The following is a 24,829-nucleotide window of genomic DNA, read 5'->3' as shown; positions in this document are numbered from 1 at the left end:
TTTTAAATACCTCCAGGGATGGTGACTCAACCACTTCCCTGGGTAGCCTGTTCCGGTGCTTGACAACTCTTTTGGTGAAGAAGTTTTTCCTAATATCCAATCTAAACCTCCCCTGGTGCAACTTGAGGCCATTTCCTCTCATCCTATCGCTTGTTACTTGGGAGAAGAGACCAACACACACCTCACTACAACCTTGTCGTGGTTTAACCCCAGCCAGCAACTAAACACCACGCAGCCGCTCACTCACTCCCCCCCACACCCAGTGGGATGGGGGAGAAAATTGGGAAAAGCAGCAAAACCCGTGGGTTGAGATAAGAACGGTTTAATAGAACAGAAAAGAAGAAACTAATAATGATAATGATAACACTAATAAAATGACAACAGCAATAATAAAAGGATTGCAATGTACAAATGATGCGCAGTGCAACTGCTCACCACCCACCGACCGACACCCAGCCAGTCCCCGAGCGGCGATTCCCCGCCCCCACTTCCCAGTTCCTATACTGGATGGGACGTCCCATGGTATGGAATACACCGGTGGCCAGTTTGGGTCAGCTGCCCTGGCTGTGTCCTGTGCCAACTTCTTGTGCCCCTCCAGCTTTCTCGCTGGCTGGGCATGAGAAGCTGAAAAATCCTTGACTTTAGACTAAACACTACTGAGCAACAACTGAAAACATCAGTGTTATCAACATTCTTCACACACTGAACTCAAAACATAGCACTGTACCAGCTACTAGGAAGACAGTTAACTCTATCCCAGCTGAAACCAGGACAAACCTCCTTTACAGGTAGCTGTAGAGAGCGATAAGGTCTCTCCTCAGCCTCCTCTTTTCTAGACTAAACAGCCCCAGATCCCTCAGCCGCTCCTCATAAGACTTGTGCTCCAGGCCCCTCACCAGCTTCGTTGCCCTCCTCTGGACACGCTCCAGCACCTCCATGTCTTTCCTGCAGTGAGGGGCCCAAAACTGAACACAGGACTCGAGGTGCGGCCTCACCAGTGCCCAGTACAGGGGGACGATCACTGCCCTAGTCCTGCTGGCCACACGATTTTCTGGTAGAAGCCAGGATGCCACTGGCCTTCTGTACTACTATCCATTTTATGTATTTCCTTCCAGACCTCTAGTACTTCATTTCTAACCATAATCCTATTCTGCAAGTCAAGCGTGAGGTTTTTTCCACTCTTGTTTGTTTGCTTGGTTACCTCTGACGATACAGTTTCAGCATGAGAACATTGCTAAGGCCAATAGCTTTACAGTTTATGCAGTACAACCTTCAACCTTCTTTATCAAAATGAAAGGAGCATAAATACTACCAGAACAAATGATTACACTGTTGAAGGAAGTAATATAATTCTCTTACCAAGCTACAAACTTCCCAGAAATTCATCCTTTTAAGCTACTACTTTGTAACAACTTTATTTTGATTTCTTGATGAATTTGTTTTGTCTCTATTGAGAAACAATTACAGGAAGTTCACAGAAGAGAGACTGGAAGGGTGAAGAACATTTAAAATAACTTTTATACGCAGAGAAAATAAAAACATTAAGAATCTTTGCCCTTAAAAAAATACATTAAAAATTTAACAATGCATATAATAAGTGCAGAGATGCACTCTGTTTCATAATAAAAGAACAAGATATTATATGAAATTAAAAAGTCACAACTGAACTAGAAGGCAGGAAATTCTTTTTCATATAATACGTAATTAGATTGTGAAACTCATGCACAGGTAGTAACAGATATCAAGAATTTGGTTTGATCAAAAATGCATTACTCTTTACAGAACTACAGGGTATCTGGATATAATACTATCTCCTAACAGAAAAAAAAAAAAAAAAAAATCTGTAAAAGCCATTTGTTCAATCTCTTTCTCTCCATACTTACTTCTAACTAATACAGATAAAAATGAACTCTCTGGAATCCTTGTGGAATCAAACAGGTATTTTTTAGCAAAACATTTCTCTTGAAATCAAATTTTGAGAGACTTCCTTCATATCAGAGAAGTATAGAGGGAAGAAGTCTCCAATTTAAGAGTATCATCAGATGCTGGGTTTTGGTGGTGGGTTTTTTTTGTTAAACACAGTAAAAAAAAAAAAATATCACTATGCTGAAATCTTCCCCACAACTAGAAATAGTAGTTTTTACCATGTCCATTGAAGCCACCCAGCTCTGAAACTTGTGGCAGTTACTACCACTGATCACAGAATGCAATGCAGCCAGCACAGAGGTCCTACCTAGTAAAACGTGGGAGGTTTATGCTAGAACTTAAGTGACTTCCATCATTGTAATCATCTGAGCACTCTGAAAGTAGCTATGATTTATCCTCTCAAAAATACACTATCTTCTTTTCACAGGTGAGTAAAAACAAATTATTTAGACATGTGCACCTGTAAATCTGTGAATGCACTTACAGGAATAACCATTTAAGCTTTAAGCACACATGTTAAATGCTTTGCAAAAGGGCCAGAAAGATTGGGTGACCTGCTCCAGGCCATGAAGAAAGGTCTGTAACGCTTCCTAAAGCAAACTTTCTCTCCTTCTGAAGTAAGCAGTTACCTTTTCTCACCTTCTGAGTCTACCCAGAAAACTGCATCCACCTTAACCCATGTATCTCAATGCCTTTAAAACACTGAAAAAGAAAAACACCTTATTTCATAGCTTCAAGAACTGAATAGTTCATCTGCCAAAAAAACCCCCACATTTATTCAGTGCAGCACTTCGCTGCACTCAGTTTGGCAACGCCTGCGTGGAGAGTAAGAGATACTGCTGCTGCTGCTGCTGCCGCCTCAGTGTTTTCTCATTCTGTGCTGAGCAACCACTAAAAAAAAATAATATTTTATGTGCTTTTTTTTCCCCCACCCAGACAGTATGAAAAATGATCTCTCCTGTTGTCTACCACTCATCACTCTGCCTACAGCAGCCAGCTGTCAAATCCAGGTCTGGGACAGCTGGCACATTACTCTACACAGCTGGGATTAGCAACACTTCTCAATCTCAATCTCAAGAGGAAGTTCTTGGGTAGGTTTTGGGGTTTGGTTTTTTTGTTGTTGGTGGTGGTTTTTTTTGTTTTAAGATTCTTTCAACTAAAGTTTTAAGTGCTTTCATCAACAACCCATATATTAGAATAGCCTAATTAGTCTAGGCCCATTATTTAGAAGTGTTGCCTCTTGCGTATGCAGCTAGTCACCAAAGCTTTCCAATACAAGCACAGCCCATTCAGTTCTCAGAATTCATTTACTCATTAACAATTTGGGGGTTTGCCAACCCAATATTAAAAGTGACAGATGTTCACAAAATAATGTGTGACAGGTGCAGCAGCTTTCTGATAAAACAGAAGTAGGTTTCACTGGCTTAACTGCCATTAGCATATCCAACGCAAAGTAAGGAATACAATAATAAAAAGGTGAAGTATTAACAATTCATACATTTTAAATTAACTCATGTCACAGAACTAAAAAATTCTAATTGCCACTGGTAAACTCCCATTTCTGTTTACGTATCAGTGTGTTTCTGCCTTCTCTCCTAAAATCTACTATTCCTCATATACCTTTACTTAGATTATTATTGTATATGCCTTTTGGTTGAGCAATACCTTCTCTGAAATTTGCCTAGAACAAAACAAAACCAAAAAACACAAATCCCTTCCCTCCCTGTAAGTAATCAGAGCTAACACTAAGCAATAGTTAGGTGACTTCTGCCACTCCTGGTGCACAGAGGGCATCCGCCAAAGTTCAAGCTACTAACCACATACACTGAAGGAAATCATGTAGGTTGAACAACCCAAAAGGGATGACTTGGTTTTCCTCAAGTCTGGCTACTCATTACCATACACAGCCATAAGATAAACCTTATCCTCCAGCACCTCAGTCTCCACCTGAAGGTGAACAGGATTGCTTACATCACATTCCTGAAAAGTGGTTCAGGAACTCCTACCACTGTTCCCTGGGATGAATAGGAAATCTTCGCATCCAGCCTTGATTACATACAAAAATGAGCTCAAGATGGTATCAACTCATTCACTTTCCTGAAAATCTGACGAGCAACATTTCAGACTAAATACAAGGCTGTGAAAGTCGGCAGATTTATCTTTCTGCACAGAGAAAAATGATTGGTGACAAATTCTCTCTCCCAAGTCAGCTAACTCCTGCATCTGTGATAGTCAGCACTAACGAAAGAAAAACAACATAAAGGAATTAAGAGAGAAGGGAACACGAAGTGAGGCACAGCTCCTGTACAAAAATAAGTTAATCCTATAACCATCATATGAAATATCTTCAATACCAAAATTGCCTGAGAGAGAGGTATACCCTGCTTCTCTGCAGCCTTTGCTAATTGCCTTCTAAAACAGGACATCTTCCAGACAATGACAAAACAAAACATGGAAAAATTCCTGTAAGAGCTGATACTCCTAGCTGAGACTGTAAGACATACCACAAAAATTAAAATGTTAATCATCAGACTCTTGCCACTTGCATTAGCAAAATTAACCTTATATAAAATGTGCTGAGTTTAGGGACTCGACAATAAGGTTTCTTAAGAAAGACTTTGGAGGCAGAAGTATTTGGGCAGGATCTTTCTCAGATACATATATATACACATACACACACACACATATTGAATTTCATATATATTAAATATATAATGAAATATATATAAATTAATATGTTATATAATACATTTTATCTTTATACATTATATACATATACACTTTGTATATATGAAACATAAGGGTTAAATATTTTATGTATATAAGTTATATGTCTTTTTTTAAAAAAAGGTTTACAACAACCCCAAGCTGTCACACAACTTCGTCATGCACTGAATCCTGAGCGGCTGGTAGCCTAGTAAGTCGGTAAATTAACTCAAGTGAAAAGAAAACAGGGTCAATTCCAATTCATCTCTGATCTACTTGCTGACCTTATCCTTATGACGACTATAAATTTAAACTATATTATCCTTGCAATTCTATTAAAGTAGAAGAATGCAATTTCATCAGATAGAGTTTGACATTCAGATGCCCCAGGTCTCAGAGCACAAACATTGAATTTCTATTTTGTACCAAGTCCTTTCAGGCTGTGAACATGGCAAGTGCAGTAGCTATACACTCCAGCAGGATCTCAGGAAGGACAGTTTGAAAAGGCAGATGATAGATAGCCCTAAACTGCTCTTGTTGATAGATTTCAGCCCCTCAGCTAAAGGTAAGAATATGGCAAAAGTCTGTCTCGAGACAGTGAAACTCAGTTATAATTCGTCGATCTAGGCAGGATAGGAAGTCCCGCTTTCAGAGTGCTCCAAAGATAAAAGCTAGAGCTTTTCCTTGTTAAGATACACAAAAAGAATAAATAAAAAAAGGAAACGGTAATTTTAAAAAGCCCGAATGCACTGTTCATAGTCACATTACAGGTTATCATGAGACATAAACTTTGACCTTCAACAGTTTCCCACCATTTTGCAAATGCAAGCAATAGGGGCTACAGACACCCAGTTCACAAACACCAGACATTAATGTACACAGAACTGCCCCATGAATTTTAAGCAACCTATGTGTAACAAAGAATGAATATTTTTACATAGCATGGAAAATGAGTTCATACCATTTGCTCGAAGTAAACAAACCAAATACAGGAAAACAAACTGGTTACAGGTTCACAGTTAAAAATAATAACCTGGGTTTCTCCCACCATTTTAAATTTCCTTAACCGCTATATAATCTCTCATGACTGAAGAACTACATTAATGTCACTACGCTCAAACATGCAGCTATACTTGTGAAAAACTTCACGTCGCTGATATCTAAACAACTGGTTTGTTATTATGCTGAGCCACCTCATTAAACATTCCCAAGGTAAACCCTGGTCATTGTGTCATCTGTAAAGATACTTTTGAGCTTTGAGAGCTTCGCACCTCTTTGCAAATATATTCATGGCTTCCAGCAACATATGGCACTTTTTCTGTGAATCACAAATGCCCAACACATTTCAGGGAGGATGAAATTCTAAAGGAATTGATCAAAAGCGCTGAAGAGAATTAAGAATATGAAAGTTTGGGTTTACTCTTGAAACAAATTTAGTAGATGTGGCATTTGGAAATTAAATACTCATATTTCACTGACTTTGTAGCAATTTTATCAGCCTAGCTTACAAGTTCCTTCCCCCTTACCACCCCAAACTGGAACATTACTCTCCTTTCTTTGGGCACGTGCACACTCCATTTCTTGAAAGTCAACCTGAGACACACTTTTTCACGCACAGTTTCCTATGGTCCTTCTGTCCAGGTACTGAGCTCCAGATCCCAACACAACCCAAGTCCTCTGAAACCCTACACAAGTATCACTGAAGACTATCTGAAATACGTACAAGGAAAAGAAAACTTTGATCAATAATCCAGATTTAAAAATTTGAATATTTAATATAAACATTAACCTGCTGAATACATACCTCTGCAGAACTTCCATCTGAATTTATATTTAATCTGCTTTTGATAAAAATACTTTAACGTAGATTTGGGCCTTCCTGCTGCAAAAATGAGAACTAATTTAGTTGGGACTATGTCTTTTAGAAGCACTGCATTTCTCAGATGAGTAACTGAGAAAAGCTAATAATTCTTCAGCTGTAAAAGCTTTAGACACAGTTATACATGCATAAAAATTGCTTTTGCTAATTTTTGTGGATTTGATCTAGCTTCCTCCTTACATTCAGACTTGAGAGCTAGAAGCAACAGTACAACTACCTATTCCTCCAGTTTAAATGCTAAACTCCTTGCCATTAATTCCCCTTTATCTAACTGGGTGAGTATCTTCAGGGTTACCACATAACCCACCAGGAACCATGCAGCAAAGTCACTCCTTCAGGAGAGGGGGAATGCTGCAGCACTCTGTTCCTGAAAAAAACTAAAGCAGCAGACAGAGATGAGACACAAGGAAGCACAAATGCCTACTCTCAGGGTAGCTCAACCCCACTCGTGGCAGAGGCCAAGTGCCAGTTTCAGCACTTCCACCTTGGGCCCTGTGGAAGCAGCTGTGACTTGTTCGAGGAAGCCCCAGCCCTGCCCGCAGGAGCCTCTCAGAGCGGCATCAGCCCGCAGCCATAACAGCACGGCTCCCCACAGCCCGTCCCGCTCCCGTCCTCCCACAGGGACACAGCCACAGCCACAACCCCATCCAGGCAAAGACGAGCAACTGGAAAAAAACGACTTCCAGTCTGTCACCTGTCTCACCCCAGCAAAACTCAATCACGCTGAAGAGTCCTTTCTCCTTCACCATAAGGGAATAGCATCTTCTTAGAGATTCCTCTTATCTAACTGATATATCAGTTGCTATATCAACTCGGTAGCCAACATTGCACCAGCAGAGAACATGCCCTTTTCTAGATTCCCTCCTAACGTTCAGACAGTCACAAAATCATAATGTAAAATAAGAACTACTCTGATTTACTTTACATCTTTTTTCAATAAAATATCTGAGGAATTGCCTGGCTCTGTAGATATTATCATAGAATCATTGAATACCAGATTGGAAGGGACCTCAAGGATCATCTGGTCCACCCTTTCTTGGCAAAAGCACCGCCTAGACAAGATGACCAGTTGAATCTTAGAAGTGTTCAGTGTTGGGGAATCCACGACTTCCCTGGGGAGATTATTCCAATGGCTGATTGTTCTCACTGTGAAACATTTTCCTCCTGTGTCCAATCGGAATCTCCCCAGGAGTAACTTGCAGCCATTACCCCTTGTCTTTTCTATGTGACGCCTTGTAAAGAAGGAGTCTCCATCTTCTTTGTAGCCACCCTTTAAATACTGGAACATGGTGATAAGGTCTCCCCTAAGCCTTCTTTTCTCAAGGCTGAACAAACGCAGTTCTCTCAGCCTTTCCTCATATGGCAGGCTTCCCAGTCCTTTGATCACCTTTGTGGCCCTTCTCTGGACCCTCTCCAGCCTGTCCACAGCTTCTTTGCATAGCGGGGACCAAAACTGAACACAGCATTCCAGGTGTGGCCTGACAAGCACTGAGTAGAGTGGGATAATGACTTCTTTATCTCTGCTGGCGATGCCCTTTTTGATGCAACCCAGCATCCTGTTGGCTTTCTTTGCCACAGCAGCACACTGCTCTCTCATATTGAGCTTATTGTCCACCAGGATCCCCAGGTCCCCTTCCATAGCATGGCTCCCCTGCCATGTAGATCCCAGCCTGTGCTGCACTCCCGGATTATGTTTTCCGAGGTGCAAGACCTTACGCTTGTCCTTGTTGAACTAAATGAACTGAATTATGGCCAAGCAGTTCCAATACAAGCGAATATGCTGCTAGGTGAAGGAAATCAGAGACGCCTGTACAGTCACACAGGCAAGAAATTCTTATAGGTGAAGACCCATAGAAAAAGGACAAGTGAGATCAATTTTCAGCTACATCAGTTACCACCTACCCCAACACTAGCACAGTGTGGATGCCAGGCCAGCTCTACCCATTTCAGAGACCACAGCACTTAGGCTACATTAAGGTGAGTACATAACAACAGCATCATTTGAAATTCCTTTTAACTATTATTCCAGTAACTAAACAAAAAATTGAAAACATGCCAACACTTGTGTTTCAATGAGATGCTCACACTTGACAGAAAGACTCAACCTAAAATTACATTTCAATTCTCTCATGTTTTTCCACTAGAAGAATTTAATATTTCTCATACCACTATTTACTTGTTAGTCTCTTCTCAATTTACCCAGTAAATATTCCATTATAGCTGTCTTAGTTTTAATTATTAGCAGCTGTTCTACATTACATCACGAAATGTTTTAGACTATTATTGCTCATAAGTGCTTGAAGTGTCCAAAGGTAAAATAAAATATGAAGATGCTATTTTTCCAAGCATAGAAGATTAGCAGCAACAGAGAAATGTCAAGATTGATTAGCTTCAATGACCCACTAAAAAATTCAGCTGTACTAAAAAGAATAAAATACTTCTTGAAAATGGAGAGAAGTCGAAGTAATTTATGCTTTAGATTTCCCACATTAAAAAAGGATTGTGAAAGTAGAGCCACAGGAACAAAATTGGCCAATGAAACATAACATTTCCTTGGCTTAGAGTAAATGCTGATCTTGAAACCAAAGAAAGAAAAATTACTTGCAGACGTGGTACATAAAACTTTTCTCTTTCTTTTAGGGCTTGCCTTGTTAAGCTAATTATAATACTTGAACCAGCAAGGAGCAGAAATTTGACTCAAGTTCAGTCAATCAAAATATTCAACCTTCCACTCCCCCACCATCTTTTCCATAGCTAAGGAACTGCAGGATGCCTTCCAAATTACTTGCAACATTTGATAACATTCAATAACAAAGTGTCCCCTAAGCTAAATGCTGCCTTAATTTGCATTTGCACATTGCATTTTCAATTTATATGGTATCATATCATTCACCTCCTCCATAACAATATCACATTTTCTTCTCACATTCTTCTGTGTGCTAAAATAAAGTCTCTCTTGCAGGCCAAAGAAATATTTGCCAGAATATCTTTATTCTCAGCTGCTGTCCTCTTTTTATGTCCTCTGTTGTCTTTATTCTTCAACCCCATACACACCTCTTCAATGCAACATGTGAACAAATGAGTTAAACCACTGGAAAAAATTACTAGTAGTGGTGGATTTCAAATCTCTTCACGTCTCCAGATCCAGACAGGATGCCTTTTGAAAGATGGACTTAAGCAAAATTAAATTTTTACATTCAATACAGGAGTGACAGAGTAAAATAACAGGGTTATAATATCCAGGGAAGTCAGACCAGATGACCACTTCCCTTTACATCTATAAAACGCAACTACTGTAGCACTAAAGAGCTGTAGGGGAAAAAAAAAAAAACCAAACAGTATCACATACTAGTTGAGTAGTCAATATTCAAAACTGTCGTAGTGAGCAACACACTAACACGTAATCAAAAATCAGTGCAAAAGAGGCGGTATAGATTTTCATGAAACACGGTGTTAAGAGAGACAGGAATCAGCTTACAGTATCCTAGGGGCTCCCCAAGGATCAGGTTGGAAAGATGCCTCATGCATTTGTCATCCCCGTACAAAACTATAGCCTTTCAGCTCTGGTCTCTCACCTTATCCTCCTTTCTCCCTTCAATCCCCTCTTGACATCAGTTCCAATAGCTTCTGTCACAGCTAGTTACAAAGCTTTCTTTTACAATGCGCCTCCTTCTTCCAACACTGTTTTTAACCTGGTCTAAGAGCTGTACGTACTAGAAACTCCCACCCAAAATTTGTGTCCTCAAGCTGGAAATAAGATGAATATTTCTTTTCAGTCCACTAATCAAAATACACTTTGCATCAACACTCACTGACCTACCACAGTCTCTCATTGCTAGCACCTCTTGATTTCTACTACTGGCTGTTACTTTCTTGTTACCATGTCATTCTGACATGTAGCATACATATAGATATATTCTACATGGTATACTCATTTTTAAAAAGCTTCAGCTTTTTGTGACCACCATAAAAATGAATAGACAAACAAGGACATATTTATACTTTTTAGACAACATTGTTGGGGAAGCTATTGGCACAAAAGCTAGAGAAAGTAACAAAATTACTATAACGCACAACTGGTAAATAAAAAAAAAAACACACACACCTAGTATTTTATTTGAGACCCTAACATTGCTCCACAAACGGCAATGAAAACACCACCACCATGAAAACAAAGACTCAGAATTTTAACGTCATTCTGCAAATATACTTCCCATATCCAATTCAAGTGAGTCTCAAATTTCAATCTGAAGTGAAAACCTCAAGAAATAGGATACAGTGAAGACCTGTCTTGCAAATACAGTACTTATCCATGAGCCAGGATGTGTAAACTTTCACAGAACTCCTTAGAAGTTACCCTCTTCCCATGCTCAATCTCACATCAACTGGACATCGCAGGAAATAACAGCAACAGTTCAGAGATTTATGCATTAGCAGACATGATGTAATTCTAGGTCAGCATGCAGTTCCCAAAATACATAAGCAAACTGAGGAATTACCCATTTCTGCAAGCCCAAATCAGTAGCTTCCCATGGCTGGAATATAACAGAATCCAGCAGAACATGTGCCTACTGCGTTACAAGTCTGTAAATGGCTATGGCTGAGGTACATTTTGGCTTTCAGTGTATCTTAATGTAAACAAGCCTCAGATGGAAAAGCTTAAGGCAGCTGTTAATATGCATTTTAGTATTATCAGCTTGTTCTTCTATTGCCCTAAGTTTAAAAAAAGTTTGGGAGTGGCACTGGGATTTGTGACCTCACCAGAAGGATGCCCTGGCCTGCTCTGCATTAATGACATATAAAGAAGCCAAATTCAAGAACATCACCCAGAAGTACAAACCAATAAAACTCAGACTAGTACTGTACATACAGGGAAAGAGTGACGATGGCAAAAATAGTTATTTCCCCCAAATTATGAGGTATATGCATTATTTCTCCACCAAGGCAGCAAGAGACCTATGGAGACAGAAATATTTACCGTCATTTTATGCTCTGCAAGACCCAGTCCTTCTGTTGTGAAACTGGTGGAAAGCTGCCACCACAGAACTGGTGTTTTGAGGACTCTAGCACGCTGACTCAGAGATAAGAAAGGGTCAGTGTAAACAAAACGTCAACTAATATTAATTTTGCTCAATGCAGAGGTTATGGAAACAAGGAAGGCACTTTCAGTAACTCCAGTTTAAAATGAACAGTGGCAGTACTAGCTATTACTTCAAATAGATTTTGGTTTGTATTCCTTTCCCAGCATGCTCATAGCAAGATTGGCATGGCAGAAGTACCTCAGACACACTCTTTCTCTTCCACACTGCTAGCATATTAAACTAATTTTAAAACCACAATACTTAGTGAGTTTGGCTTTTCTTCTTCAGCTGCCTATCTGCACAATCTCTCTGCAACAAGCACAGTCAACACTGCCACCAAAAAATACCATGAAACAGAGTTTTAAATAATGCTTTGTGGTCTTGGTCATGTAGGGGACAGATTTGAGAGAAATTATACTGCCTTTTAGCTCCTCAAAAAGTTACCTTTGTCATTTTGTTTTCCCATGGGTTTCCCCCACTCAAGGACACCAACGCTTCTTCCTGTCTGTGTGCTTTTCTGAGGGATTTACTAACACACACCGTTTTCTTCAGGCATGTTTGCCAGACATCTTACTTCTCAAACTCAACCCTTTTACTTCACAGGGGTCTATACAGAACATACAGGGCCGTAAGGAGCAGGCAAAGCAGTCTATCTTGACCCGGTGAGCATCGGCTAGATCAAGATTTCCTGCAGGAGGAACAAACGCACATGCAGCTCAGGCAAAGGAGAGGAACAACCTTTGTTGAAATAAGTGGAGAGCTACCACAGGAACAGCATGGCATAGGTAATGAAGGATGGGAAGACCTCTAAGACTTCCCCGCCAGGCTGGCCCAAAGAGATTTATGCTTCCTTTTTTTTTTTTTTTTTGAGTGAAATAAAGTTAGCGGCTGTAGCCTTAATTGTTTTAATTTCCTTTCACTCATTCAAAGCAAAGCTCCTTTAAAAGATTTTTATCCCCAGAGAGAGTAGCTGTTCCTTTATCCAGGATGGAGAGCAGAGAGCCCAGCCTGCAGAAGGTAAGAGATTCCCTTCCCAAATGTTCCTGCCAACGCTACAACTCTTCACAGCTGGGACAAATCGAAGCCTCACGGAAACAAGGAGCATCAGCTCCATGTGACCAAGCAGATTTCCTATGATCACTGGCCTAGCTCCTGGTCAGTTAGCAGGTTGCTATTTGGAAACAGTGTACTACACGCATTTTGCCTTTTTAAAATAGTCATTAAATTACAATCTGCATGTTAGCAATACTGTAATGACTTACTCAGGGACTCATTCTGGCTAACAGCTGATGAATCATCACCAAAACCACTATTTTTTTTCCATAATTATCAAACGATTCCAGCTAAAAATTACACAGCTCAGATACAAATTCAGAAATCTGCCCCAAAATATTGTTTAAAATGTGCATGGGTAGTTTGTTAAGCAGTGCTTACAGCAGCAGATGTCTGTATCAGAGAAGACATTCATATATACAACGAAGAATAATTCTCATAAGTTTAACTACACACTGTGCTGACAGTAGTCGGAAGACTCCAGCTATGTATTTGTTAGTTGGTCTGCTTTATTACTATTTCAGGAAACAGCATTTCCTTTAAAAATTAGTGCTGTATAATTTCTAGTAGCATTTCACAATTTTAGCACTCAACTTGAGAAAATCACTTATCCAAAAACTATGTCATAAATACTTCCAATGCCATCACTCAGCAAGCACTCAGGCACTAATGATTTTAAAGGAAACTGTGGCATTTTAGAATTTATAAATCCTATGGATTCAGAGAATATTGATTGCAACTAGGCAGTTTTAATGCAGAGTATTTGGCTCACTCACCCTTATCTATGAAACGGCTGCAATATATTAAACAAAGCTATAAATCAGTGATTAAGCACAATTAAAACCAAGAGTATTACTGCAGGCTTGAGTAACCTACTAGAAGTATTTAACGGATGATATTTTAGTGGATCAGTTTAAATCATATGGTACCCTAATATTTCTTGAGATACAAAACCACACATCTCTCTCAATCATTTTGGGTCTATTCAATCACGAGGCAAAGCACGCCTCATCACAACCTGAATTTGCACCAGATGCTGAAACCTGAGCATGTAAGTAATAGTCTAGCCTCCTCACAGCACTCTGCACTGCACAAACCATCAGTCTCCCAGAAAGATCTTCAATAAAGAACAGCTTCAAAACTTACATCGTTAAACACGAGTTTCAAAGTACTTCAGTGAAGTTAGCCACAGAAACACTTTGCAAAATAGCTTCCTCTTGTTCGATGTGATACTTCAGCAGGTTCAGCAGAGTGAAGACAACTTGTGAGGCTGCTTCAGATAGCACAAGGAATTGAGGGATTTTTTTAACCCACAGCTTCAGTAACTAAAATAAAAAGGTGGCACTGCTTAGTTCAGGAGTGTGCTACAGTGGCTACTAACTTGTGAACACCCCTTGTTCTAGAAGACAAGCAGCACATTGCAGCCAGCTGGAAAAGCCACTGACTTGTGAACAACTCCCCTCAGGCCTCGGGAAGCCTTTCCTGGCTCAAAGAAGAAGGTACGTTTCAAACAGCTGTAACAAAAACATTCAAAGCAAGTCCCCTACACATCTGGCATCTTTCTAGGCTGGGTTTTTATTTACAAAAGCAACAAAGGCCCACAAAATCAACTGTGGGCATTGAAAATACCACAGTTCACAATGGTTCAAAAGCACCTTGAAATGCAACATTTTCCACAAAAGCAAAGCCCAGCACATCAGAATTATGTACTCCATTGCTTATGATACAGAAAGGTAAGATCTGTGATAATAGCAGACATTCAAATAAAATTCCTAAGTGGTACTTTCTCTCCAGATTTTAAACATGATTAAAAATATTTAGGATGATAATTTTATGCTGCACATACTTTAAGAGATATATAGCAGCCATTTATTTGAAATAAATAGCTTACCAGTAACTCAGAGAGACTTCTAATCCTATAGATTTTTTAATTTTCCTGAACATTACAGGAATTGGCACAAATATCTGGTGCACAGAACCTAAATATTTACAGTGAATTTTCCATAAACTACAGAAGTTCTTAGCAAGTTGCTAAAAAATTAATTGAAATAGAAATCATTAGAGAGAAATTTGAAGATGGATGTGGAACAGACAGAAGGGTGCTAAAGCAGCTAAACTGAAAGAGCAATGAAGAAAGATTAAAACAATAAGTGATCTACGGATCTAGAGTTTAACATGGATTACGGGTTTTTACAAAGGACTGCCTGAAAAGCCTCTGTTATATAGTTTAATCTAACAAGCAAGTCATGAATGTTCTACTTAAAAATAATAAAGCCTGGGGAATGAACATCTCTGCAAATCTGAAGAGCAAAAGTTGTCCAAGAACACAAATAGTTTTGCTCTGTCCTTCGTGTAGCTTACAGAAGCACTCCTGAATGACAAGACTTTTTAAAATTACATAGAATATATAACTGGACATCATAGGCATTCTTAAAAAAAAAAAGTTTGGGTTGTATTGAGTTACTGAAGTTGCATGGAAAGAAAACGTGATTTCTTTAAAATTTTCCATCCACTTTGCAGAATGTATTCTGTGTTAGCTGCTGTGCATAAAGAGGCTTGAGGTACCATCAGCAGGTTTCATTTCCATTCATGGCTGATGAAAGATATTTTTTCATAACACTGGATTCTTGAAGCACTTTGGCTAATATCCAAATGTAGGCCTACTTCACTTGTATGCAAATATTTTGTACTCCATATAAATCATTACTTGCTGTAATTCAACTAGAAATACATAAGCACACTGTTACTAGGCTGAGAACCTAAGGCACTTGCATTCTGTAGGAAGGAGAATTTATGGTATATAATGCATCACACTATTGACTTTTATTTAACTTAAAAATAAATAACTTCTTTATTTTCTCTGCCTAAATGCTAGCTTTGCAACATATCTCCAAGGAATCATGCTCTTTTTATAGCTAGCGGGCTACCCAGAGCAGCTTTCTTCTCTTGGACACAACGCCCTGCTACAGCAGGAGCACAGAAGGCTATCCCTAAGGGAAACAACGCTGCTACCAGAGTCAGCCACCTTGGTCCCTTGCTTCTTCCCTCCTTTGGGTATTTTCTATCTTGCCATCCCCCGAAAAGCATCAAGGGGACAAAGTCACCCATTTAAAATGAATTAATATGAAAGCACAAGAAGAGCAGCTAGTAAGAGCTGGTAAGAGGAATGAGAGGATGCTTCACACAGAAAAAGCAGTATATAAACACAAGATTGGTGAAAATCTCTCTCATAACATGGAACAGAACGAGAGAAATTTCATTCAGAAGGAAAAGCCAATGTAAGAGAAGCAATCAAGATGAATCACATCTCTGAAAATTAGTTTTGATTTCTGTGGAGCGTAACAGGCTTTCTTCTCAACATCACAGAATAAAATTCTGGAGAACTATGTCCTCACTTTGGTGCATACTAAATGATGTTTCCTTGATCCATTTTCTGTGCAAAGTCCACTTTACAACTGGCTATCACTCTCTGCTTCTTGCTGTAGACTCACCTGTCATCTCTAGTTAGGGAGAGTTACCCTTGTCTGGTCTTTCCTGCTTTTATAAACATGTGTATATCCAGGTCACAGTATGTTAGCTTACAGTGTTTATGTGCCTGTGAAGTGTAAGAAAATTTCATTGTAGTATTATTGGATTACAAGGCAAGCCAGCTAGCTGAGACAGAATCGTGACATATAAAATAATTTCTCTCCACAGCCACAGTATTCAAACAGTAGGCTCTTCGAGAGTCCAGACTAACTCCAAGGAATCTGCAAGTACCGTTTAAGGCAGCCCTCTGTACCCTTATGCTTACTGCAGTGTTCCAAGCAGCCAGTAAATACCCCACTTGAAAAGTTTCAAGGGTCCATAAAGTAAGAGATGGCGGAACAGGGAGGGAGTCACAGCAATCTTAAGAACTCAGTAGTTTAATATTCTCTACCCTAAACCAGAATATTCTATAGCAGAGGACAAGTCTGACAGTATGCGATATGTCTGACAAGATGACTAAAATTAAAGTATAAACAAAACCAAGAAAAAACAACTACAGGCTTAATCTTAGCTCTCAAAACAAATCATGCTTGAAGTTTAAATAGTATAGCCTTCACATTTCCAAATGCAACAACCAATTTTATAAGATTACCATTAAAAACAAAGTTTGTAACCAGGGAGTACTTATAGTCTTTGCAACATCAATACTGCTAATATTGTTAAATGTACTTTAAAGGAATAATTTCCATAATGTTAACACAACAGCTAAATACTGCATATCTGCTAATGGCTCTATGCATATAGCTGACCTTCTTTTTATGCATAAGAACACTGTACTTCTAAGTAAGTCCCATGAGTTATATCACCAGCTAAAACTCCTGACATATTTAAGTCAAATTCGTAAATAGGGCAGCTAGTGAATACCTCTTAAAAAATGAGCTCAGAAGCTCATAACAAAATTGTAATATCTGCCAAGGTCTTTCACCTTATCCAAGGTTTCTTCTTTTACACAGCAGTGCAGAGAGCAGATTTTTCTTTTATCTGTTGTCACAAAACAACGAAGACAGAGTATGCATGTGGCCAAGGGCCACACTAAGAAAGGGAAAGAGTGGAACCTAGCTGCAAGTCTTGCTATTAGAAGAGCTAACATTGGATGTGTCTCACGTCACACTGTGACCTACCTTTCACAGTTCAGTTGGGTACCATGGACATTCAACAAAAAAAAAAGTGTTCTAAGAAAGTCACACAAATCCCCTTCTACTCCATCATCAGTTTAAATAATCCCTGCTCCTTCTGCCTAGTTCCTTTCTCTTGTTACGAAGATGGATGAGCTCACCCCACCTGCAATCAAAGATTGGGGCGCTGCATCACCACACAGGATACTCAGAGCCAGCCTAACACCTCCTTTTGCTTCTTCTTCCACTGGAGAGGCTAGGGAAGACACAAGGATGAGGAAGCCATGGTGTCTCTAACAGCAGCTATTCAAAAATTGAAACTGAATGCAATGTTTCCATTTACAAAAACATCCTGAAGTTCAACAATCACAGCAGGACTGTTTTGCTGTCAACAAGAAGCGTAAGGTAAGAATAGTGAAATTGCAAAATCAATCACAATCACACACATTTAAAGCATAAATGCAAACTGAATTCAACCTCTATGGGCATACTCATAATCTCCCGATTAGATGATCACACACTAATGTTTCCACAGGACTCCTATCTTATTTAGAACACAAAACAGATTTAAAAAAAAACTTCTAACTGATCTAGCCAAGTATACACTCTATATTCATACTCCTAGATTCTCTGCAGCATTTGGTACTATTAATTAATGCACTGCCTCATCCTAGAAATGTAGCAATGATCCAGTACTGGAGTCAAACTGGTTCCCAAGTCCTCCCTAGAAGGACACTCCTTTCCTAGAAGGAAAACTGCGCTCGCGCTGCTCAGTGCTTCTCACACCCCAGAGGAACCACTTCTTTCTAATTTTTAGATATGAACTGATCTACCTTAACGCAGTAATAATCACCTCAAAACTTTTATCCAGAAAATAAACAAATGGGAAAAAATATAAAAAGTGTTGCACATTACCAATTTGGTTTTAACATCCACAAAATATGGTGCTGAGGTATACACGTGAAATAAAAGATGCACAATGCCTGAATCTTTCTATGTAATTTCTATTATGTGTATTTGTGTACCAAAACATTAAAAGACAATATATGATTAGGGATAGAAACCTTTATTCTCTTATTCCTACTAAAAATAGAATCCTTACATTTAAAGCATTCCACAATTTATCAACAATTTTCACACTGACATAAGGTAATAAACACCACACTACCGTATGCATTGATCAATACCAGTTCCCACACTTAAGCATAGTACACTTTGCATTTCTACTTTGTAAAAATTAAATAAAGCACTACCATAGGCATTTCTTTAGGAGATTATTTGAATTATATTTAAGTTCTTAATGATACAGATCTTGAAACTTCTGGGTTTTTGTTCACAGCTGCTTAGAAGAATAACTAAATATTTACATTATTATGCCCCTATGTACAAGAGGTTTCAGGTGATACAAGGTCTTCCACACTTGCACACCAAGTACAAACCAATAACCCTTACTGTAGTTTATCAACACTGAATCACAGAAAATAATGTCTGACTTGCCTGAGCCTAAACTAACCTATAAATGTTTAATGCTGGAAAACTGTTAAGAGGTTACCCAGTGATGTTCCAAATTACTTCGTAAATCACTGGTACTTTTCATAAAATTTCTTTTGTTCATTCTTTTACATCAAAGTTTCTCCTTTTACCACTTCCTGAACAAAACTTCCCCGTTCACTTTCCAACATACAAAAGCAACATGAAATTGTCTGTGTATTTCAGCACAGAAAATTGTAGGAGCAATATGAAAGCTGTAAGAACATCATTCTTTAACTAAGGCAGAAAACTTTCACTCCACTTTGTTTTTAAAACAGGAATTTCTTTTCTACATGAAACTGAAATTTATTAATAAATATAAGCTACTGCCAGGCAGTGGCTGTGCTGGGGCAGGACAGCTCAGGCTTAGAATAACAGGAACAGAAAGGTAATTCCAGGACCATCCTCTTCCCATAGTTCTCGGACAAGATGGCAACCTGCAGCAGCCACCTCATAGTGGAGGACAGAGTGCAGGCAGTGGTTAGGTTACTGTGCAACTGCTCATCTTCGACAAAGTTAGCTGATAAAACTAGTTTATACACTTCACCAAATACTAAAGCAAAGATGCTGCTCATAAATGCAGCTAGTGGGCTGATTAGCATAAGTTCATGACAAGTGCCCTGTGCTGACAATAACAGCACAGAAAGACTTAAAATACCAGTTGGAAAAATAAATACTTTGCTTAACATGAGGCTCCCCTTGCATGCATATAAGTTCACAAAAGCATCTTGCTGAACCAGATGGCTATTTCACTTGGATCTCTTTACTACAGAGATATAGTTGCTAGATAGCAAAGGATACACAAAAAATTCACAATATGCATGTACCAAATCTGCTTTACAAAAATAATAAAAAAAAAAAAAAACAAACACACCCCCTTACTATAACACTGTATTTAAAGACTAAATGAAAGCAACATTTCTCAGAACACCAAGCACCGAGAAATCCTGGATTATAAAGCTACTCGCCAAGGAAATGAAATATCTACATGAATACTTTTAATAAGCCTTTATAACCATGCTTTACAAGAACTGCGCACACTCTCTCCCTCTCTCTCTGATACTGCCTCAATTCGTAATAGCAAAACTCCTGTTGAAAGTAAAAATCATGTTTTGAAGGTTACATTATTGTAAAGATCATTTGTTACGATTTGTATCAGGAAGTGGCTCATCATGTATTGATTGCAGTTTGGTTCCCAGTGCCATAAACAGCAGTACAGCATCAAAATTATGACTGAAAGTGGCAGCTATTTAGAGAGGTACAAGCAAATTAGTAAGTGATAAAAATTAAAACTGTCAAAATTTCCCAGGTATTCAAATCATGTTATTCATAAATTACAGCAACTACAAGGATATTTGTTATGCAAATAAAATTACTTTATGCTAATAACATAAAATGATAAAAGCATAAGTCACACCACTTATCTTTTGGGAGCAATCCTGACCTCTGATACGTAGGGACAACACATCTGACTTCAAGCGAGTATTCTGCTGAGAGCAGAATATTCTCTTTTCTCCTCCTTACTTGGAGTATGTCCAATATAAAATCATTAAGATTCATGAGTCTTACTGTAAAGTGCACTTACCGGTGCTGGATTATCTTTAGCTTCCACACCAAAAACATTCCGTCGTTTCACTGTCAGCAAGTCAAGATCTTTAGTATCATCATCATCGTCGTCATCATCTTCAAAGAACTGCATGGAGTCTGGGTTTGGTACCCTGCCTGGTACAGGAACTTCTTTTTCCTCCTCCTCCTCAGATACCTCTTTCAATTCATCCTCAGACTCACTACTCTCCTCAGCACCTTCACTGGAAGCAGAACATTCCTCAGTTTCCTTCCTTCTCTCCTTTTCCTTTGTTTTGTTATCAGATGCCTTTCCACTGAAATTAGTTCCGCATTTCTCCACTCCTTCCTCATTTATCGAGAGGGTATTTTTATTTTGCTCTGTCTGCTTCAAGTGATCTGTCCCATCAGCTGCCTCATTCGCACACAGCTGCTTCCGAACTTTTTGAAGAAATCTCACACGAGGTGCCATGGCAAGACCAAGTGATCTAAAGCATGGAATTAAACAAATAAATTAATCTGAAAGGCAGATACGCAAAATTTGACTAAATTAGAAGCCCTTATCAATGTCTCAAGTGATGCAATTTTAATTATGGTAATTCATATTGATACATTTTGACCAACATATTTACAAAACAGTATTTGGCCTACAACAGGACAGTCTAGCTTGAAAAACACAAGTGAACTTTGGAAGGGGAAGGAAGGTGAAATAACTGAGAACTCTCAAGAACAAATCCTCCCAGGAAAGAAAGCAAACAAAGAACCTGAAAAGCTGTAGACAAGAGCAAATCATCTATGATTCACAGTAAAAGATGGTGGAAGAAACACCAATGTTATTTGGTATTGAAAATACACGGATATCACGTCAAGGACAGATAGCACTGATATCTGTCAGTGTCCTTCACTGCTACAAGTGCACCCAGAACATTATCCCACCACCTCACAGTGATGAAGAGATTAGAAGAACACACACTGTATGGATAAATGACTAATCGCAGAAAAAGCTAAGGGAGAGACATTTCTCCCTTAAAGGAAATCTCACCTGCCTGCATCCCTCTACAGCAAGGCTTTACCTTCATGGCATATATAGCTAGCAGTGCCAAAAATACTATTATTTTACCCAGTTATTCCTGACAATTCAAAGTTATACTAATACTCTTACACACGAAGGGACAAAAATTAGCCAAAAAGCAAAAACACTGTATAACAACAATGCTGGAGAGCATTGCATGGGAACAGATACTCTCTCTCCAACAGATCATTTGACTTCAGTAAACTTTGTAATTGCCCATTATTACTACACCTGACCCTATCAAATCAAAATTCAAAAAAGCAGTATTTAAGTCTTCCAGTGTTCATGAGCCTTCTCATTAGGTGAATAAAAAATGTGGGGGTCACTGGTATTGTGCAAGGAACACACAGAGACCACAGCAACATTTAAAAAACACATCAATACAGAACTGTTAGTGTTTGTAATACTCATGGCTTGTACGTACACTTAAAGAAGTAAAGTATTTAACCATCTAAAATGGCTACATATACACACATACGCACACACATATAAAAGACCAGTCTCTTTCGATTCAGATTATGCAGTTATACACCACTTCTCCTCTCAATGCTGCTCATTTCAGGTAGACAGCATTATGTCTTCTCTTCACCACACAGCTCTGAATAAAGAGACCCAAGTTATGTCACAGGAGAAAAATCAACTCTATACTCCCTGGCGGAAATGTCATTATAAACATTCCATGAAGCATCCAAATGGTACTGCAGAGCAGCAAGAGTGGACTGTAAGCCCTGGAGAGCCTTGAACTGTTTGTTAATGGTAGCCAAGGGGACAGCGTAGTAAACAGGAGAGGCACCCTGCTTAAATAACAAACAAACAAAAAACCGAACCCAAACGCAACCACACCTGTGGTTAAACAGGGCAATTTTGGTACTGGCCACAGGTTAAAACACTGAGAAGTGGACATGCACCCAAAAACCAGCCCACACTGTTAGGATGAGGAACAAGTTTTTCAATAAATAAAGTCTTAGATTTTAATATAAAGTTAATTTTGCTTAAGTATTTCTGATAACCCAGTACTGTTCTTCTACAAGCAATTAACAGCAATAATAAAGCAAATAGAATTTTATGAAAAAAAGATCAAAGGAAGATTTTATCCAGTGTATTTTGCACATTTACTGACAGTGTACTGCTGAGAGGATAACACATTTGGGAACTGAAATTGGAGCAACCAGCAATCTTAAACTTGTTTCAGTGTTTGACAGCTAACACTAATTACCTTTGCAATGAAACTATGTGTCAAAGTTTGGCCTATTGACTAACTGAAAAACAACCAAACAAAGCAGATATAATGCCTCACTACAGCAGCTGGAGGAGATTGAAACCTGGAATTGGGCCTTAACACCAGGCACAGTAAAACACATATAGATCGCTGCGACATCAACGAATGTGCAATCTCTCCGGCAAGGGGATCAAAGCAGCAAAAAAAATCCTTTGCAAAAGAAACACTTTTTTGCTTTTCCAGATTTCACATTATTCTACATAAAGTACTGCTGTCAACTGTTGACAAAGTACTGCAAGTAGTAGTACTGTATGACAACTACGCAATCTGTGTTCACTTCTCTTTCTCATGCAGACAGACACAATGTACTGCCAGAAGCTTCCCTGGCTCCAGGTCGGACCCGCTGCTGGCCAAGGCCGAGCCCATCAGCGATGGTGGTAGCGCCTCTGGGATAACAGATTTAAGAAGGGGAAACCTGCAGGAGATTGGAATGTGAGAGGAACACCTCTGCAGATACTGAGGTCAATGAGGAAGGAGGTGGAGGAGGAGCGGGGGACGAGGGGATGCCCCCGCAGCCCGTGGTGAGACGGCAGACTGTCCCCCCCAGCCCAGGGAGGGGAGCGGGGAAGCAGATGCCCACCTGCAGCCCAGGGAGGAGTCCTTGCCGGAGCAGGGGGACGCCCCCAAAGATGGCCGGGACTCCATGGGAAAGCCCGCACTGGAGCAGTCTGTGCCTGAAGGACTGCAGCCCGTGGGAAGGAGCCACGTTGGAGAAGTTCATGAAGTACTATCTCCCGTGGGAGGGACCCCATGCTGGAGCAGAGGACAAGTGTGAGGAGTCCTCCCCCTGAGGAGGAAGGAGCGGCAGAGACAAGGTGTGATGAACTGACCCCAAACCCCATTCCCCATCCAGTTGAGCCTGCGAAGGAGGGAGGGGTGGGGGAAAGGTTTTTTTAAGATTCGGTTTTATTTCACATTAGCCTGTTTTGATTTGATTGGTAACAAATTAATTTTTTTTTTTTTCCCCAAATTGAGTCTGTCTTTTGCCCATGACCATAAGTGGTGAGTGATCCCTCCCTGTCCTTGCCTCAACCCACGAGCTTTTCGTTATATTTTCTCCTCCCCATCCCGCTGCGGGGGGATGAGTGAGCAAGTGGCCTCATGTGCTTTGTTGCCAGCTGGGCTTAAACCATGACAGCCACTCAGACCACAATCCTACTCTGACTGAAGTTACAGCTATTCTTTGATTTTAGCGCTAGCATTTCATGCATTCTTCTGGAATAAGAAATGTGCAATGTTTTCTCAAAGACAGACACAAATTCTAACACAGAACACTAAAAACATGCTAACAGCACAATGTAGTCCTCAGACTATGGTAGCCTTTAAATGGCAAGACAAGTCCAGCTGACATACCAAAAAAAAAAAAAAATCCTGTTTCATATTTTGATGTGAAATGCAATGACTTCTTCGGAGGAAGCTCTTATAGAAAGACATTTTAAATCAGCTTCTAAAAGTAATACTGAAACCAATAGATTATTTTGCTATTATAAATGAAAGTACAGCTGGCCAGAAACTGAGCTGGCCAGACATCATCACTCCCTAACAATGATCGGGGAATGCATAGAAGTAAATGAACAACACCTACAATGCTCAGGTACCTCCTTCAATTCAAAGCAAGCTGACAAAGATTTTCAGGGCATAAGTTAAAAGAGTAAAACTCAAAGAACATTGTATGTCTTTAAGAAGAATACCACTTTTGTTTGCTATTGAATATGGAAAAATCAAACATCAGTAAACATTTTTTTAAATTAATTCAAATGAATGGTGTATCAGACAAAATACTGCCTTTTCTGAGGTTTGTTAATTATGCTTATACAAAGATCTTGTTACATTAACATAGCAACTCTACCATGCCTCTATCTGGACTGGGTGAAAAGCTGGGCATCTCTCAACTCTTTAAAAAGACAGAAGCTTAGACACTCAGAGCAAAATCTGTCCTTGCACAAAACAAATTAAGCAGGAAATTTAAGACCAGTACAATTTTTAAGTGTCACAAGAGTTCCTAATCTGCACCTAGAAGATTTCCAGTCCTTTTTGAAATATGAGCCAGTTGTAAAGAATCTGAGGTCACTTCTGCAGAACTGCTGCAGAAGAATT

The 24,829-nt window shown here is 39.3% G+C and overlaps 1 protein-coding gene across 1 annotated transcript in view; it reads right to left on the bottom strand.

Moving 5' to 3' along the window:
- Positions 1 to 24,829, bottom strand: part of DDX10 (DEAD-box helicase 10) — a 194,397-nt gene that overhangs the window by 122,885 nt on the left and 46,683 nt on the right. Inside the window, exon 13 of the mRNA XM_052813079.1 lies at positions 20,404 to 20,869. Coding sequence (XP_052669039.1) covers positions 20,404 to 20,869 — 466 coding nt within the window. The remainder of the gene's footprint in view (positions 1 to 20,403; positions 20,870 to 24,829) is intronic.

This window comes from Harpia harpyja, chromosome 17, assembly GCF_026419915.1.
Source record: "Harpia harpyja isolate bHarHar1 chromosome 17, bHarHar1 primary haplotype, whole genome shotgun sequence".
NCBI lineage: Eukaryota > Metazoa > Chordata > Aves > Accipitriformes > Accipitridae > Harpia > Harpia harpyja.
This window is presented reverse-complemented; position numbering and strand designations above follow the sequence as displayed.